Source organism: Manis pentadactyla, chromosome 4 (assembly GCF_030020395.1).
Source record: "Manis pentadactyla isolate mManPen7 chromosome 4, mManPen7.hap1, whole genome shotgun sequence".
In the NCBI taxonomy this organism is placed as follows: Eukaryota; Metazoa; Chordata; class Mammalia; order Pholidota; family Manidae; genus Manis; species Manis pentadactyla.
The window spans coordinates 16,951,552-16,968,961 of record NC_080022.1 but is presented as its reverse complement, the minus strand read 5'-3'; the positions used below and the strand labels follow the sequence as shown (position 1 = coordinate 16,968,961).

Genomic DNA, 17,410 nt, shown 5'->3' with positions numbered 1-17,410 from the left:
CAAGGACTGCCGGCCCCGGCTGAGGGGAGCCCCTCCTGAGCCCCCATTTCAGGGCCTGTCTTCTCTAGACGACTCCTGCTCTGTTGCGAGCTCTGTCTGCCCAAGGAGCACCCAGCAGCCTGGAGTGCCCAGTCTCCTGATCTCCAAGGAACCTTTTATACTGGCCTGTCCTCAGGCCAGTGTATCTTGGCAGTTGTGGGGGGGGGGTGGTCTGTGTGCACCCCATCTCCTCCTGGTGGGTTGGAGAGGACCACTTGTGTGGGGAGGGTAAGTGCTCAGTACGTCGTCCTCCACAGCTCACTTTTGTTACTCATTGGTACAGGAGGAAGGTGATGACTGCACATTCAGTGTCTACAGGCGACCGCACAACCCCCTGGGACGGTCTGAACTGCCTGGGAAGCAGGGGCTGCTGGAGGCTGGGCAAGGACAGGCCGAGGAACGGCTGCGGCCAGTCAGGCCCTGTGCTGAGGAAAACTGAGCCAGCCAGCGAGGTCTGCTGTCTCCTGGGCTCCTGCTTCTCGGCTCTCCACCTTCCCGCCCCATGAAGGACCCGAGGCCAGCCAACCAGGCTAGACACCAGGCCTTGGCTGGGAGACTCTGGCAGACCAGGCTGTGGCTTGGGGCACTTCTGCCACTTGGTCAGGGGGCATCAGAAACTCCAAGCTGGACAGTCACCTGGGCCCAGTCTTCCCTGATGCATGAGTCCTCTTGTTGTCCCTGACCCCCAGGTAGGATGGACCCCTCTGGCTCCCAACGGGGGAAGATATAGAAACCCCTTTTATTCCCACCGCACAGCAGCAGCTGAAAGCTCTTCTCTGCTCCTTGTGGGTTGTGTCATAGGCAGCCGCTTCTGCGTGGTTAACGTTCTGACTTCTTAGTCTCCTCACTACATCCAGTTCCCAGGGCCTAAGTACCTGCTAAGACTTACCAGCCATCCGCTCTGTCTAGGGGGCTTCCATTCTTTCCCCCTTTGGAGTTCCTCAGAGTTCTACAACAGAAGAGGTCTGTGCTGCCTCTAAGGGATCATGGGACTACCCTCCGGGTTGAAGCCTCTCAGACCTGGCCGTCTGGCTTACCATTGTTTCCTGGGGGCAGAGCACGTGGACACCTACCTAATGGATTAACATTGCCCCACCCCCACCTCCCTGCCCTGGCTCACTGCTCACCTTCCAGATGCATCTGGAAGTACACAAGCAACATGCATCTCCTTCCTTGGGTACCAGTAATGCTGCTGGCGTTGGCTGCTCTCCTGTGGCTGGATACCAACTTGTCGTTTCCACCTTTGGACTATTCCCAGACTAAAACTGGGCCTGACCCAGCGTAGTCTGCCTTCTAGGAAGAGCCCAGCAAAGGGGAAAGTGGACAGGAAGAAGCCATTTCCCTTTAGTCACTCCACAAAGCAATAGCTCCATGAAAGGCATGGACACTGTTCCTCCTTCAGTTCCCCGCAGCAGAGGTATCGCACTTTACCACGTGGATGCATCCCTACAGAGTGGGCCCATGGTTTCAGCAAAGCTGCTGACAAGTCTTCAGGTTACTTCATTGGAGGAAAGGTAGTACGTGCCCATTGAGGGCCCCAGGTTCATTCAGTTCAAAATGCAACAAACCTTACAGGAAGCCACAAGTTAACGTTGGTTAGTTCCTTACACCAGTCACCTGGAATGTTAAAAAATAACCATGTATCCTTGGCAGCATTTCTATAGCATTCTCAGTTCCGAGAAAGGATCCCCCTTTCAAAGGCTGCCTTTATGAAGCCGTGCCTTCTTAGTGGGGGAGCATTAGACTGAAAGTCAGGAAAGCTGAATTTTTTCATGGCTTTGTTCTTCCTTGCTGTGTGATGTTAGGCAAGTCATTGTCCTCTTGGGGCCTCAGTTTCCCTATCTGTAAAATGAATGAATTCTTTGAAATGGGTGGTCTCAAAGGGTCCTACATCTGGCCTGTTTACCCCAGTGTATGGGCAGGGGGGGTGATTCTTGCATTGCAAAGTATCTTCCAAATGGGTTGGGACAATGTGCCCCCTCACCTTGTTTTTTCTGGGCATTATTCTTTCCATGTGTTAATGTTTTCAGTTCCCCCGTTTTAATGTCAAGAGCGTGAGCTCAGAGCAGCTCCCTTGGCTTCATTTTTCCCATCTGTAAAATGCAGGGGTAGATGAGATGGCCCTCGCTGGCAGCAGCCTTGCCCAGAGGCACATGGGTCTGGGTTCTTGGGCAGGTGCTTTCCCTAACGCTGGTGGTTTATCTCGTTCCTGTGCTTCCTGAGTTACCTTCTCTGCCTCCTCAGTGCGGGAACCAGCATTCATCCACCCCTGCCTGCATCAGGCTTGGCCATGCTGGAGGCTGGGAGCACCTACCCTCCTTTCAGGGACACGAGTGTGCTGCCAATCTAAGGGCGTTGTCATGTGGCTTGCCTTGCCTCCCATCGCTGCCTCAACTTCAAAGATGTTTTCAAAATTTCTTCCTGCTGCTGCTCCTGGATCACTGGCCAGAAATTAGCTTGCTCAAGGCTTCCGCCTCTCACTTGTAGCCTTCCTGCCATTTTTCTCCACTGGTTGGCAACCCTGAGTCCAAAGGAAACTGACCTCTGTGGTGGTGAATTGAGGGTACAGGAAACTACATCTGTGGCTCTTCTATGCTGGTGGAAACAGAAGGGAACCATGCCATGCCTACAAAGATCTCGCCAATAATTCTCATCCTTGGGTGCTGAAGCCCTGGATTCTGGTGCTGTAGCTCCTGGTGCCAAAGTCTGGATCTTTCCAGAGTTCAGCAGCGCCAGCATCTGCTGCTGCCCACAATGCTCTGGGGAAGAGGGACAGCTGTGGTGCCCTCTTGCTGGGGCTCTATCTTAAAATCTGAGTGCAATAGGGTTTGATTGTAACCATTATTTCAGGATAAATATTTTATTCATTTCCTTAATCTGCACACTTTCTAGAACCGCTGTAAAATAGATTTTATTTTTAAATATCCTCAGCATTGCAGAATATAGCATTTTTAACAGCAGGTGAGGCCTCTGGGCTTCAAATGGCTGGCAAGGCTGGCCCTCACATTCCAGAGTTGGAAGGCACATTTCTGAAAAGCAACTTACTTTTAGGTGTGACCATCTGGACCCAGGAGGAAACTTCCAAATAGAGTGGAGACCTGGTAGTTGAATAGTTTAGTCTAATCAAGCCAAATAGTCCCACTGTCCCAGCCAACGAACTCACTTTTCTGACAAGCCTCTTTCGAGGCTTGGCTCTAAACTTACTGGCAGGTGTGTGGTTGTGGGAGGAGTCCTAGCAAGGCTGGGAACCTGGCGCTCCAGAGGGCTCGGCTGGAGGGAGCGGAGCTGGCTAAGCGCCGGGACCTGGTCTCCTGCTGCCTGCCACCTGTCTGGCGCCACGCTCACACTGAAACCCACACAACGCTGCAGGGATGGCAGGCGGCAGCCGTGGCTATTCCAGCTGTTCAGTGGCAGTGGGACCTTTACAGTGTGGGCTGCGGGGCCCTGCAGCGGGGCCAAGGATGCCAACCTCGGCCACAGGCAAGCTTGCACATAAATCCTCCTCCTCTCTTGGGGTGTGGGAGGGTCTACACTGATCTTGGACTTCTCATCCTTGGGCAGTTTTTCTTTATATTTAGTGGGTTAGTGCCAAGTGCTACCACTTCCCAGTAAAGGGAGTAGGGACCCAGGTTGGATCCCGTCTGCCTTTGTTGGTGTGGGGTTTTGTTACTCCGACAAGACTGCCTTGGAAAAGCTGCTCTTAGGGACTATCTTTGCCCTGGGTGGGGAACAGGCTTCTCATTTCCTCACAGCCAAGGTCATAGGAAAGGGGCCCTATTTTCCTGCTGCTTCACAGCTCAGAACATGTACTGAATGGAATGTATTTTTAAGAGAATAAAGTCTATTTTTTTGTATTTTAAAGATTGGGAGGGCTACGGAAGTAGCCCAAGTAAACTGTTATTGCATTATAGGCCCCTTTGCTAGGGGGCACCAGTACCCGTCAGTCCACACCTGCTTGCTCAGGCAGGTGCTCTGGCCTCACCCCTGCCTCTTGGAGTCAAGGTGCAGCAGCTTCTCCCACATTCCTGCTCCAAGCATGGCCAAGGAGGCCGCACCCTGTTGCTGGAAACCAGGGCGAAGCCGTGAGCGGTGACTCAGGGCTCCTTGGGTGCATGTGTATAGTTGAAGCTGCCTCTCTGCATGTATCCTCTGGCTCTATTGCTGTCTTGGCTCTACAGCACAGTATGTAACCAATAAAGCTCCCCAGTTTCCATGTGCTGTGTGTGTGTATGAGTCAGTGATGCCATCTCTGCATATAAAACTGCTGTCTGCACTGGCGCAGTTCATGTATTTCAGTTTCATGTAAGGTATTCAGCTATCTATCTTCTGATGACTGGAAACAGCTGAGGCTTGCAAAAGGACATGCCAAAGACCCACGTTACTGAACGGGGTTAGCGTCATATAGCTATTTCATTGCTACATTTTATTTTTAGGCTTGTCTGTTCTCTCACACACACAAACTCTCTTAAGTTGCCCATGCGATTTATTTAAAAAATAATAGAAACTCTTTCAAAGCGCCTACCACTGTCAGATATCCTAACTGCCCCCGAGGTACCAACATTAATGGCAGAGCTGGGATTGAAACTCAGGCTGTGCCCCAAGTCCATCCACTTCTCAGTGTGTGCTCTCACCATCACACCAGTCACACCACTCGCCTGGATCCTAGTGGGCAAAATTTTCTCATTACTGTCACTCATTCCGAGACTCCATCTTAGTCTTATGGTCAGATCACAACGTAATGTCCCTTAAATCTTATTAGGAATAAAAACTCATTTAGACTAAGAAATGACTAGCGTGTAAAGTCCGACTCCCAGAAGCAGACCACATACACGCATTTATGGTAACACAGTCTGTTGGGGGCCCTTGGAACAAGTACTGTTCCCTTGTACAAAGGTTTTTACCTCAAATGGCAAAAGGGAACTTTGCAGATGTGACTAAGGATTTTGAAATGGGGGATTTGTCCTGGATGGGGCCGTATCCCTATAAAAGGGAGACAGAGGAAGACCTGCCTACAGAACAAATGGTGATGATGGAAGAAGAGATTGGAGTAATGTGCTTAAAGATGGAGGAAGGAGCCCCAAGTGAAGGCCTTGTGTCAAGTTTTGAGTTTTTATCTTGAAAATTCATTCAGTGTTTCCTAATATCCACACACTTGACCTGCGTGCAGCTTTAACCCTTGGCACATGGTCATGTCAAATCCCAGTGGTAAAGTCTAGCCCACCGCTCCTTTGGGACACCCCCTCACCCCAATCCTATCTTTTGACCAATTTTTTTCCTTTATATAAACATCATCCTTATTTAAACATGGATAAAACTGGCATTTCCAAAGGAGTAAACTTTGTCTTTTTGTAACTCTGACCCTAAGGAGAAACCAAAAAAGGACTAATTTTATATGAAGTTTTATTCTCAAAATATATATAAAAAACACACACACACACCAAGAGACAGAGATGTTCTCTTATAGCACTTGTCTCAACCTTTATAAAGAACACAGGCTTCCACACTAATGGACAAGTACCTCCCTAGCTCTAAGTTACTCAAAGGAGGCAACCTCCCTCGTCAAAACCAGAGCAGCCTCCTTGGCCACCTGACTTCATGAGCTCAGGCAGCTGACTGAGAGCCCAGATGCCAGGGCAAGTTTCTCCACGGAATCCAGTATTGCTAGAAGAGTTTTGCTTACTCAGCGAAAGACACACATTGGCCTCTTCTTTAGGGCGCATCTGCCTCACATACTTGGGGACTGCTGTGCAGGGACGCCTGGGGTGGCCTGCCGAGGCAGGGTGTACATGGCCCCCAAGAACTGGTCTGCAATCCTTCCTGCTTCTCGCAGCCCACTCAGCAGAGCGCCATGGACTGTGGCTGGGTAGTTCCGGATTGTATGCTCTCCAGCAAAGAACAGTCGTGGAATTGGCTATTTAAGGGAAAAATTAAGAGAAAATCAGGTGTTGCAAATGCACCTTTATTGCTGTACTTGAATTACCAAATAACTGTTGGCCTTTGAAGGCTGATTCCCCACCAATCACCAGTCCATTACTCTACCTAAAAATTAGGTCTCCCCTCAACAGTAGGCGTTTTCCTAGAATTGACAGAAATAAAAATGGGACAATAAAACTCAGTCAAACCTTAGTTTTAGGGTGATGCATCTGTTCATTCCCAGTTTAACTCTGGGGAACACCCAGTTCTAGAGTTTTCTTTGCCTCATGTAGTACCTATTGGGTGGGTGGGGATCCTGGCTATTCTGAACCATAGAGAACACATTTGTTCTTAAGGAACACTTGCCTGTCAGTTCGGAGCAGGCCTTAACTTATCACAGGGTCCAGAGGAACCCCTGCTACTCTCTGAGAGTCTGGCATCATCTAAAGACCCATGGTTACTTATCAGGGGCATGCCTAGTGACTGGGGCCCTGCAACAACCCTGTGGGCCTTACAAAATGGGGTGCAGTTAAAAATGTTTGTTTTGCTTTTTAGGGACAAAGATCAGAATAAGGGAAAATTAATTGGCTTACAGACTCTTCCCTTTGAACAAAGATTGCTTAGAGTTTATAAAGCAGAAATTGGGAAATCAGACACAAATAATATTGCTCCTCCCTTTTCCTTTGCTATTGCTCCTCCCTTTTCCTTTGCTATTGCTCCTCCCTTTTCCTTTGCTATTGCTCCTCCCTTTTCCTTTGCTATTGCTCCTCCCTTTTCCTTTGCTATTGCTCCTCCCTTTTTCTTTGCTCTTGGTTATCTGCAAGGGTCCAAAGACAGAATGACTAAAATCTAAAAATACCAGTGGCATAATTTTTACCCTTAGATCCTGGATACTAGCTTCTTCCCAAATAAGCCCAGGTATAGTCTGCCAGTTTCTCACCTGTGGGGCACCTGGAATTGAGGGGCCAGGAGTGATTGGCTGAGCCATTAAGTCATAGTCATTTCCAGATGATCCTGCAGCTACATAGGAATAGGAGCCCCGGGCCCAAGGATCAGCACGCCAGCGAGACACTACAGTTTCCTTGGGCTAAAGGAAAAATGATGAGCAGAAGCTATTACTGGACACCAAAGATAAACCAGTCATCTCTGAAAGGTGGAAGGGCTGTGGGGGGTGGGGATCAGGTGAGGGAGAAGAGGCAACGAGGCCAAGTGCCGGGCGACTGAGTGCTGCTGCTTCAGGACGCACAGGGCAGGACACCCTCGGACTAGCAGGCAGCCTCCACGTGGCCTTGCCCGCGAATCCAGGATACCTGCCCAGGACTTGACCTTTATTCTCTCTCATAAATTCACATGAAGTATTAATATGCCTCTCAAAAGGAATTGTAAGTCTAATAGTGTTTCTATGAGCCTGAAGAAGAGGAAAAAAAGTACTGAAAGGCTCTCTCAAGACTTCCCTGAGGGAGTCTGGCCACTCTCTGAAAGGTGGTGGGCGGTGGTATGGATTCCACAAGCAGAGAAACGCAGCAGCAAACAGCCTTCTCAATCCCCAGCTCAGGTACTGGGGGGCTTTCCTGAACCTCACACTTGTGGCATGAACTCCAAATACCCACATTCATATAAAGCCAGCACATGCTTCTTGATTCTGGCTGATAAAATTGTTCTGACCAAGAATCGGTATGCAACTTAAGAGAAAACCTCAAACCCTGCTTTAGTCTGAACCCCAGCCCCCAGCCTGCCCCCACCCCACCTCACTTACCTGGGGCACTGCGCTGCTACCAAAGATTCCTTTGAGAATGGCCAGGCATCGGCCAACAATCACATCATCACTAATATTTTCCATGATGCCAGCAGCTTCTCCTGCCACTAAGGCCAATAGTATTGGAGCTACGGGAACAGAAGGACAAGGTTTTCCTACTGACTTTCCTTAAGAACCTCCTTATTGGGCCCCACATTATTCCTACTGCTCTGACATCTGATGACTGACAGACAGACATGCTCCACCCATGCTAGAGACAAGTTCCGTTTCTAACACAGCAATCAGAAATCCATCCTCAGAAGGGAGCCGGCAAACTCCACTGAGTGAGGTGTGACTCATGTACTTCACTTTTTGTAACCGCAGAATACAGAAATCCTGAAGATAAAATTTCAGACCTTGCTAACAAATGAAAACTACTGAGTATCCCTATGCTGTGGTGCAGCATTCTAGCCCTGGCATCTCAGATACCTCCATGCCAAGGTCCATTCCTTCCAGCAATTCCAGGCCCTCCAAGCCCATCACCCCTTTACTCGCCCATTTAGTGAATATTTATGCAACAGGCTTATGTGAGACACAGTACTAGACAACAGGGACAGAAAAGGCATAAACCACAGACTCCACATACTCCACAGATCAACAGATTAATCACAGACATAAAAGCTATGAAAAAAAAACAGGATATAGAGAAAAGACACAGGGACTTAATTTAGATTTGGGGCAGTTGGGGCGGTATGTGTGTTCTGGAAGGCCTCTCTTAAATAGTGACTTCTAGGTCAAGACCTGCTGGCTGGGTAGAGCACGCCATGTTGGGAAGGAAGGGGAGGATTACGAGTGCTGCAGAATCCCAGGACGGCAGACCAGTGTGTCTGGAGGTCAGGAAGCAGGAAGGGTGGACACTGAGGCAGCAGGAGAAGGGCTAGACTATGTGGGCCTTTGTAAGGGCCATGATGATGGGCAGCCATCAAAAGATAGAGCTCCAGGGACAGCAGTTAGTGGCTTTTGGCAACTGAAGAGGTAAGTGGTGAAAGTGGCTTGGACTGAGAGGGGGCAGGTGGCAGTGGGAAAGATCAAACAGGAATGAGGAAGTGAGGTTGGCCCTGATGCGACTTGACAGCCTGGACGGGAGCAGAAAGGATCAAAGTGATACCTTGGTGGGCTTTATGGCCCTGGCCACGTGAAGAGTGTCTCAGTACCTGGCCGTTAGGAGCGACAGGTGGGAAAATGGGTGGGAGTGAAACTGGTCAACTGATGTGTCTGGCACACTCAAGGCCGTGCCCCAACAGTGCTGCACCGTAAAAAGTCATCCTTTTCTTGGAATGAGGTAGGGACTGAATATATCTATCTGTTGATCTACGTATTTAGCTCTAGATAGAATTAAGAGCCGATCCAATTACAGAAGAAACAGGCGATAGGAATTTGATAAATACATTACAAGGAAAGTGATCGAAATTTCACAATCAAGTCAGATGACTAAAGTCAGAGAAAGAGGAATAGGAGTTTCCCCTTCCAGGAAGCCAGCCTGGACCTGCCCCTCCTGACTGGGTTGATTATTCCTTTTCTGTTTTCTTTTGCAGTGCCCCGGGCTTTCATCCTGTCATTACTTACTTACTGCCCAGCTCTGAGACTGCCCATCTCCTTGCTGTATCCCCTTGGTTGTGAGCTACTTTGAAGGCAGGTGTATTTTTTTCCCGTATCTCCAGCACCCACAAGAGATTTATTTCAAGAATCGTTTGCTGAGTTATTGATAAATCAAGATACATGTATTTGAGAAAAACCAGAATATCCCTAACTCTATTCCTATAAGGACATGAAAAGGTCAGACTAGAATGGAAATCAGTTACCTTTATAGAGGTTCCAGAAGAGGAAGAGTTCACCCCTGCTGGCGGTTGTACTGCCAACGTGCCCGAACAAATTGACACTTGGATCCCAGAACACCCGGTCAAAACACAACACCACCTGTGAGAAAAGGAGCACAGGAGCTGGAGGCAGGCTTGGAGAGCATGGCTTCACACACAGCTGTGCCTCACCAGAAAGGAGTTCTTCCTCAAGCCTAAAATTTCTTCTAATCTGCTCCCAACATAAGCCTAAAACTCCATGTTACAAATATAGTACTTACGATGACATTTAGGGCTCTCTTGCTGTAGGCCTGGGTTTGCAAAGTGACCCCAGAAGACTTAAGTCTCAGGGATACTTGACATATAATTATGCACTGAAGTCAATCAACTGACTGACCTTGCAGCCTGCTATCAGAGTTGAGAGCAGAATGTGCAAAAAGAACAAAAAAGTGAACCCCTCTGCTCTGAGAGGATGAAGGACAGTCAGACTGGCACCGGCACCATGGGCACATAGCCAGGTACCCAGAGCAAGTCACCTTGTTAAGGTTGCCAAATCCCATCCTTTGGACTGCAGATGTTTTCCACTCAGGAAGAGGTGGCACAAACTGGACAGCTGGTGGCTGTTGCTTCAACACACCCAAGGGAAGGGTACAGAGGACTGCATCGCATTTATAAATAAAAGTTTGGCTTGTGGAGCGAGTATTCACGGCTATCACTTCACATCCTAGGGAGGGCAGAAAGAGAGACTTTATTAGTGGTAAGATGGTATCGAGCATTTAGTGTACTGTAGAATCTACATACTGTCTCTGTTAATTCTTCCCACAATTCTAGGAAGTTGGTTCTATTTTTTTATTGAAGAAAATGGAAGCAGGGGGGTATTTTTGCCAAGGCCACACAGGTAATAAGCACCAGGATTCAAATCCTAACAGCCAACTTTGGGGTCTTGATTTTCACCATCATGCTATCATACCTTCCTGAAGCACCAGTGATCTTTTGACTAAAAGGACCTTATCATTTACCAAAGTTAAGGAAATTTATACCAAAATGAAGTCCCTAGGGAAACCATCTCTCTCCGCTGTGATCAGGTGCTCACTAAGGACCAAAAGAGACAGGGACACCAGAGGACAGTGGAGCAGATCTAAGGGATGTAGCCTAAAGCACTGTGTACAAGTAAGCTCAAAGCTGATCACAAACAAGGCAATGAAAATAAGTTAATGTTATGCTTCCTCATTTGACTTTTTCTTCATTGAATGCCTATTTATATAATTATATATATATATAAATAGCTCAGAGTAAGTAAGTCTAAGAGCTGGGTACATGCCCATTCTCTATGGCTGCAAAACTAGCGAAAGTAACACAAAAGCTACTCTCACTGTTCTTTACCTGCCTGCCAATGACTAAAGGTGCAGATCTTCTCAATTATCACCTTCAGCTAGAAGCTGCCTCTGAAGGGAAAATAAAATGCAAAACTGTTGCAGTGGTTGTAAAAAAGCATCTGATCTCCACAACTCAAGAAAAGGGGCCAAGAAGAATAAGGTTGGTGGCCACACCTCCACTTGTCATGACAGCCCTCAGAGAGGGGGGTGACTAGCTATCATATTAATTCCAAAGGTGGGTGGACAACAGGGTCTCTACACTTCACACTCAGTGTACCCTGAAACCAGCAATAACGATCATGGAGTCTACTGCCATAGGAAACACTGGACAATTCCATCTTTGAGTCAACTTCTTAGCAGGACTGCACCCAGAACTAGAAAACGCCCTGAGCAGCTAGCCCACCTGAACAGGAAAAGCCAGAATGGATCCAAAGGTTAAGATGCAGATGGTGAAATACAAGGGGCAGGTCCCACGGAAGCCTATGGGTCAAAATCCTAGTATTTAAGAATATACTTTGCAAGATTAGGTCCAAACTCACTGGCTGTTATAATACCAACTAATTCATGCATAAATTGGAAACTCTAAAGCTTGTCTAAATTTTCTGGTGTATAACGATGGGATTAGAATCTCCAAAAGCTCAATAAACTCAATCCTTTTGCAAATACAATCTTTAAAAATTTAAGAGTCATAGTTTATTAGACATTACATCAGGAAACCTGCCTACTATTTTTTCTGTAGGTCAGACTCAATGGAAGATTAGTACCATGTTTGAGAGGAAGAGATTTACCTTCACCGGCGAAGCAGGGACATACCTGAAGCTGTGTAGCGGACCTGCCGAACTGCTGTATTCAGTTTGATGTCTAGGCCTTCTGCTAAAGCCACAGGCACGCATGAGTAGCCATTCCTCACCGTCAGGTGGCTGCCAGTAAACTCAAAGTCATCATCCTAAAGAGGAGAGAAATGGACCTACTTTCACATTTTCTTAAAGTCTAACTTACGCCATTTATACTGAGTTCTGTAAGCTAACACTGAAAAACATCAGTTTATGGAATAGCCAATGTTCTAAGGCAGAAATTAGAGAAAAATCACTTACGTTCAGCTACAGCTGCCTCAGGCAACTGAAGGGAAAAGAAAAAAAATGCCAAAATGCCTCCACGGCTGCCTTTGGGCTGTGAGATTAGGGCAGTTTCCTGTTTTCCCTAGATAACTCTTATCATCACAGTCCTTCAGCAGCAAGCCCACCCCAGCCACTGGGGACGGCCGAGGGGAGGAAGCCGACTTAGTGAACCCGGGTGACCAGAGGCCACAGAAACCTGCCTGGCTTCTGACTGCATTATAGTTCTGAGAGGGTACCAGATTCACCATCCTAATTAAATTTCTTTACTGAAGAGCAAAATTAATTTTTATTCCTTAAAGTATAGGTTGTAAGATGGAAGAAAACTTCCAAAACAAAAGTTGGTCAAACTATATGAAGGCAATCTAGGATTACTGAAGATTGGCCCAAGATAATCCATGTAAGGAAGTCCATATAAGATAAATAAGTCATATATGATAAATCCATATAAGATTTAGCCTGAAAGAATTCCCAAAAGGATGTGAATATTTCCTTAAATTTACTGAAAAATTTTCAATATAGAGAAACTTTTCAAGGCTGGTTGGTATTTCAACTTCATAAAATTTCTGGGGAAAGCATAGCACAATTCTTAGGAATTAAATAAAAAGACTGGGCTGGAAGCAAAATTCTCACCATTTAGTGACTGGCTCATCTGCTTCCTGAATCACTCACACTCAAAATTTAATATGATTACAAATGAATACAAACTGAGACTTAGAATGGTAAGTCAGTGACCAGGAAGAATCTAACTTAGTATTCAGATGGAAAGCCATAAAGAAACTGGGAATTCTGCAAGACTTTTACCAACAAGTCCAATCCTCACTGTAAATCAATAATAAAAGAACACCAGGGTATAATCTAAAGATTAAGAAGTCAAACAATTGTACTAGAAAAACATATAATGGAAATGAAAATATGTTAAGTAAAAATGTAATATTTACTTTTGTACAGTCTTAAGTCTGGTCAAAGTCTCAGATTTAGAGATTAGTCTATCAATGTCTAGGAAGCACTATAATTTCTCATCTGTTCATGAGTAAATCACACTTAAGATACTTAAGAATAATTTAACAAAAGACCTGTATACTAAGAACTATAAAATATTGCTGAGACTAAAAAAACCTACATAAATGGATACACCATGTTCCAGGATTAGAAGCTTCAATACTGTTAAAGATGGTAATCCCCCTAAAATTGATCTATAGATTCAATGCTCCCAATCAAAATCCCAAATGGTATTTTTTGCAGAAATTGATAAGCAGCTTCTAATATTTTTATGGAAATACAGAAGATAAAACAGCCTCAACAATTTCAAAAAAGAAAGTTGGAGAACTTAACACTACCTGATTTCAAGAAGTACCATAAAGCAATAGTAATCAAGACAGTGTGATAAGTGGCATATGGATAGAATAACATTAACAGACTCATACATGGTCAGCTGATTTTCAACAAAGGTGCCAAGACAAATGAAGAAGAATGGTGCTAGAGAAACTAATTAGGTAATAACTATAAGCAAAAATTGGAACCCTCCCCTCAACCCTCTCACAATACACAAAAACTTCAGAAGAAAACAGGAGAAAATTTTTGTGACCCTGGTTTGGATAAAGATTTTTTTCAAGATACAAAAAGCACAAAGCTTAAAAGGAAGAGTTAATAAATAGAACTTCATAAAATTAAAACCTTTTGCTCTTGGAAAGGTATCATTTAGAAAATAAAAAGGCAAGCTGTAGGCTGGAATAAAATTACAGAACATAAATCTGACAAAGGAATTGCAAGAAGACTCTAAAGAACATAACGAACTCTTACAATTCAACAAAATGACAACCAGATTTTTTTCAATGGGCAAAAGATGTGGACAGACTTTTCATTAAAGAATGGACATACAAATGGCCAATAAACACATGAAAAAAATGCTTCATCAGTCATCAAAGAAATACAAATTAAAACCACAAATACTACTATACATTCATAAGAATGGCTAAAATGTTAAGAATTGCTAATACCAAGAGCGGATGAGGAACTAGAACTTTCATACCTTGCTGGTGGGAATGCAATGTGGAAAAACACTTTGGAAGTTTCTTATAAAGTTAAAAATCTACTTCAAGACCCAGCAATTACAGTCCTAGATATCTACCCAAGAGAAAGACATGAATGTTCACTGCATTTTCAATTATTTACAGCCAAAAAATGGAAACAACCCAAATGTCCATCAATGCACCAGTGAATATATGTATATGAATACAGTGTACCACAATGTATCAACATGCGTATCTGTAAGATGGAAGTACCAATAAAAAGGAACAAGGACGAATCTCAAAAATCATGCTAAGTGAAAGAAGTCACACATACAAGGCTATATACTGTATAATTAATTATATATTGTATGGTTCAATTTATATGTAATTCTAGAAAAAGCAAAACTGGTGACAGAAAACAGATCAACTGTCTAGGGACAGGAGTAAGAGGGCTGGGGACTGACTGCAAAGGAGGAAGAGATAACATTTCAGGATGATGGAAATGTTCTATATCTTGATTCTGGTGGTAGTTCACAGCTATATAATTGGCAAAACTTCAAACTGTTCACTAATAGGTGAATTTCATTGTACGTAAATTATCTTATTAAAGCTGTTTTTTAAAAAACACAAATTAACAGTGTAAGAGCCTTCTCAAAGACATGCAACAAAATAAATGATAGAAGAATTTTACCTGATCCCAGTGTTTCAGGGAGAGGGTAGAAAGAGGTGTGGCATTAGCAAATTCAAGATTTGCAAAATGCCAATCAAGTATTTGTCTGTCTCTTGATGAGAGATACACATCACTGTAAAATGAGAACACAGGAGCACAAAATTACTGAAGGACTTTTCCAATCTCTCATCTCAATAGGCTGATGTGGATAACCTCAGTAAGCGTGTGGGAACCTAAGCCTTAGACTGTCCCTTATGTAAAGAAACTCTAGGTCAGAAGTAGGACCGTATCTGTCTTATTAACTAACCCCTCTATTCCCGGTGCCTAGAGCAGTACCAAACTCATTACACAACGTAAATTACAGTCATGCCTCTTCCGTCTAAAAAAAGGACTTCTTCATACTTTAGCTTGCATTATAAAAGCTTATCCACTATAAAAAATTTGGTTTTATAACTTAAATAAAGCATGGACGGGTAGTACCCGACTGCAGAAGAGAGGGAATACTCTGCCAAAACTCCAATGGAAACAATATTTAGTACCTCTGTAGTCTCCAGAATTATGGGAACTTAAAGCAATACCATCTTCCACTCAACTCAAAGAAGGTAATTTCCATTTACTACATTTTCATTCAAATATCAGATCTTATGGAGAAAGGCTGTCTTTTAAAAAACAATATATTTAAATATTAAACATTCTTTCACATTAAAATATAAGAGTGAGGGATTCAGGAACCTGACCATACTCCTATGTGCACACATATCTTCTATTCACTAAACAATTTACAATCCACTCACAGAATGTAAGTGAAAGCACACAGTGCTTTGCAATTCTCCTGAAGCTCACAGACAGAACAGTAACAGCCACCCTCCCAGTGTCTGCTGCTCTCCTTACCTTGGAGGATTGGCTTCCAGTTCTTGAAGCTTTTCCTCTAGCTTGCCTTGTGTTTCAGCTAATTCATCATATTCCTGACAAAATGAAGACAACTGGATTGATTTTGATGGGTCAGAAACCTACCTAGTTCTTTATACCCTAAAGAGTATGGCCTCGAACATATCCCACATCTTATCTACGAGTGTGCCTCCGCTTCAGGCCGGGTCAGGGCTCAGGGACAGCCATTCTTGGAGACAAATTACAATGTGAGCCTGGAATGAAGACGGGGGGCAGGAGCGCATGCAGAAGGAGGAAGTGAAGAAACATACAAGTGTGGTACAAAATAAGGACGATGAAGAATAGCAACTACAGCTCCATGTCTAGCATGGAGCAAGCACTTCAGATCCCCTGCAGGTCAGGTAACATTAACACCATGTTGCAGAGGACGTGATTAAGGAGTCCAATATTACATGGCTAGAAGGGACTAAATTAGGGATTCCAACCAGGTAACTTCACTCCAAACCACTGTGAAGTCCATGTTCACTATCATAATGACGTAAACCGTCAGGGATAAACCATGACGGCTAAACCGAGATGTAAGTAGGCTAAAGGATGAGATTGTGAAAACAAGGTAGGAATTCTGCAGAAAAAGCAGATCTCAAACCAACTAACCCACTAAGTCCCCATGGCTCCCATGTACTAAATCCTCTTCCTTCTTTTACGGGCACCATGGCTGGCTGGTGGCTTGCTCTTTTCTAAGTCACCCAGATCTATCCTATTTCTTAGGATGCCAAGTAGACCAACCAGGACACGCGTACACCGCACCTTGCACAGGGCGGTCAGATCCCTGTGTTTGCTTTTCACTAAGAACTCAGCAGTGATGTCTCTTGGTGGCTTGACTTCAGATGCTTCTTTGTATTGCTGATGGAGTTCTTTAATTTTCTCTTTCAAATTTACCATCTATCAAGAAAAAATACAAGTTTACCATTCTAAACAGTGATGTAATTCATATCCAAATCATGTGCTTTGGCTCCTCCCCTCAAACCAAATAGCAAATACCACATAATTATAATAGCTGTAACTGCTATTAAACCAAAACAGGGTTACAATGCAAGGTCCTTGGAATTCTAAATACCTTTTCTACATCATGACGTTTTCAAACTGGAAAAAAGTTCTCTATGGCTCAACACAGAGGTATCATATCACTGTCAGATAAGTAAGATTGGCTCTGTCTTCCAAAACAAATAGGAAAAGCAGGAGTGTCCCATTAATAAAAAAAATACATATTGAAATTAATTTAATTTCCAGGAAAAACAACCTACCACCAATTCAATTTAAATGTATTGTTTTGGGAAACAAATTGTCACTTGTTTTTTAAATATGTAGAAGTTTAAATCGTCACACAAAGAACCTTAAGAAACCATTCCTAATGTTAGTTTTTCAGGTTTCTGATGATACCACAGGACCAGGTGATGGCGGAAGCCAGTTGGCCGTTCTCTTGCCACTGTTCTCATCTCATCCAAACCACAGTCCAAGGAGAGGGTGTATCTGAGACCTCTCCATTTGAAGATGAAGAAATGAGGCACAGAGGAAGGGTGCGGCAGGACTCAGCGCAAAACACACCAGAGTTTGCATTATGAAGCTCTTCACACAGGCTTCCCATTTGATGTGTTCCCCCTAAGCTGGCATTATGGTTGCAGCGCACAGGATGAGAGGAAACAAATGGTTTCCCAGTGTGGAGCCAGACTCTGGAAGGTAGTGGCAAAGAGGAGCCCTCAGCAGACAACACCACAGGGGAGTATCTCCATATTGGCACTTCAAGTG

General features: G+C 44.7%; 2 protein-coding genes across 5 annotated transcripts in view; one reads left to right on the top strand and one right to left on the bottom strand.

Moving 5' to 3' along the window:
* Positions 1 to 4,256, top strand: part of LUZP1 (leucine zipper protein 1) — a 91,440-nt gene extending 87,184 nt beyond the window's left edge. For all 3 annotated transcript variants that reach the window (XM_036914640.2, XM_036914639.2, XM_036914641.2), the window contains one exon: positions 323 to 4,256. In XM_036914640.2, the coding sequence (XP_036770535.2) occupies positions 323 to 478 (156 nt within the window). In that variant the 3' untranslated portion in view covers positions 479 to 4,256. The remainder of the gene's footprint in view (positions 1 to 322) is intronic.
* Positions 4,257 to 5,422: 1,166 nt separating this feature from the next.
* Positions 5,423 to 17,410, bottom strand: part of KDM1A (lysine demethylase 1A) — a 65,836-nt gene continuing 53,848 nt past the window's right edge. For both annotated transcript variants that reach the window (XM_036914643.2, XM_036914645.2), the window contains 9 exons: positions 16,412 to 16,546; positions 15,608 to 15,681; positions 14,738 to 14,849; positions 11,733 to 11,865; positions 10,080 to 10,267; positions 9,550 to 9,664; positions 7,709 to 7,836; positions 6,893 to 7,039; positions 5,423 to 5,950 (listed from right to left, as the gene is read on the bottom strand). In XM_036914643.2, coding sequence (XP_036770538.1) covers positions 5,765 to 5,950; positions 6,893 to 7,039; positions 7,709 to 7,836; positions 9,550 to 9,664; positions 10,080 to 10,267; positions 11,733 to 11,865; positions 14,738 to 14,849; positions 15,608 to 15,681; positions 16,412 to 16,546 — 1,218 coding nt within the window. In that variant the 3' untranslated portion in view covers positions 5,423 to 5,764. The remainder of the gene's footprint in view (positions 5,951 to 6,892; positions 7,040 to 7,708; positions 7,837 to 9,549; positions 9,665 to 10,079; positions 10,268 to 11,732; positions 11,866 to 14,737; positions 14,850 to 15,607; positions 15,682 to 16,411; positions 16,547 to 17,410) is intronic.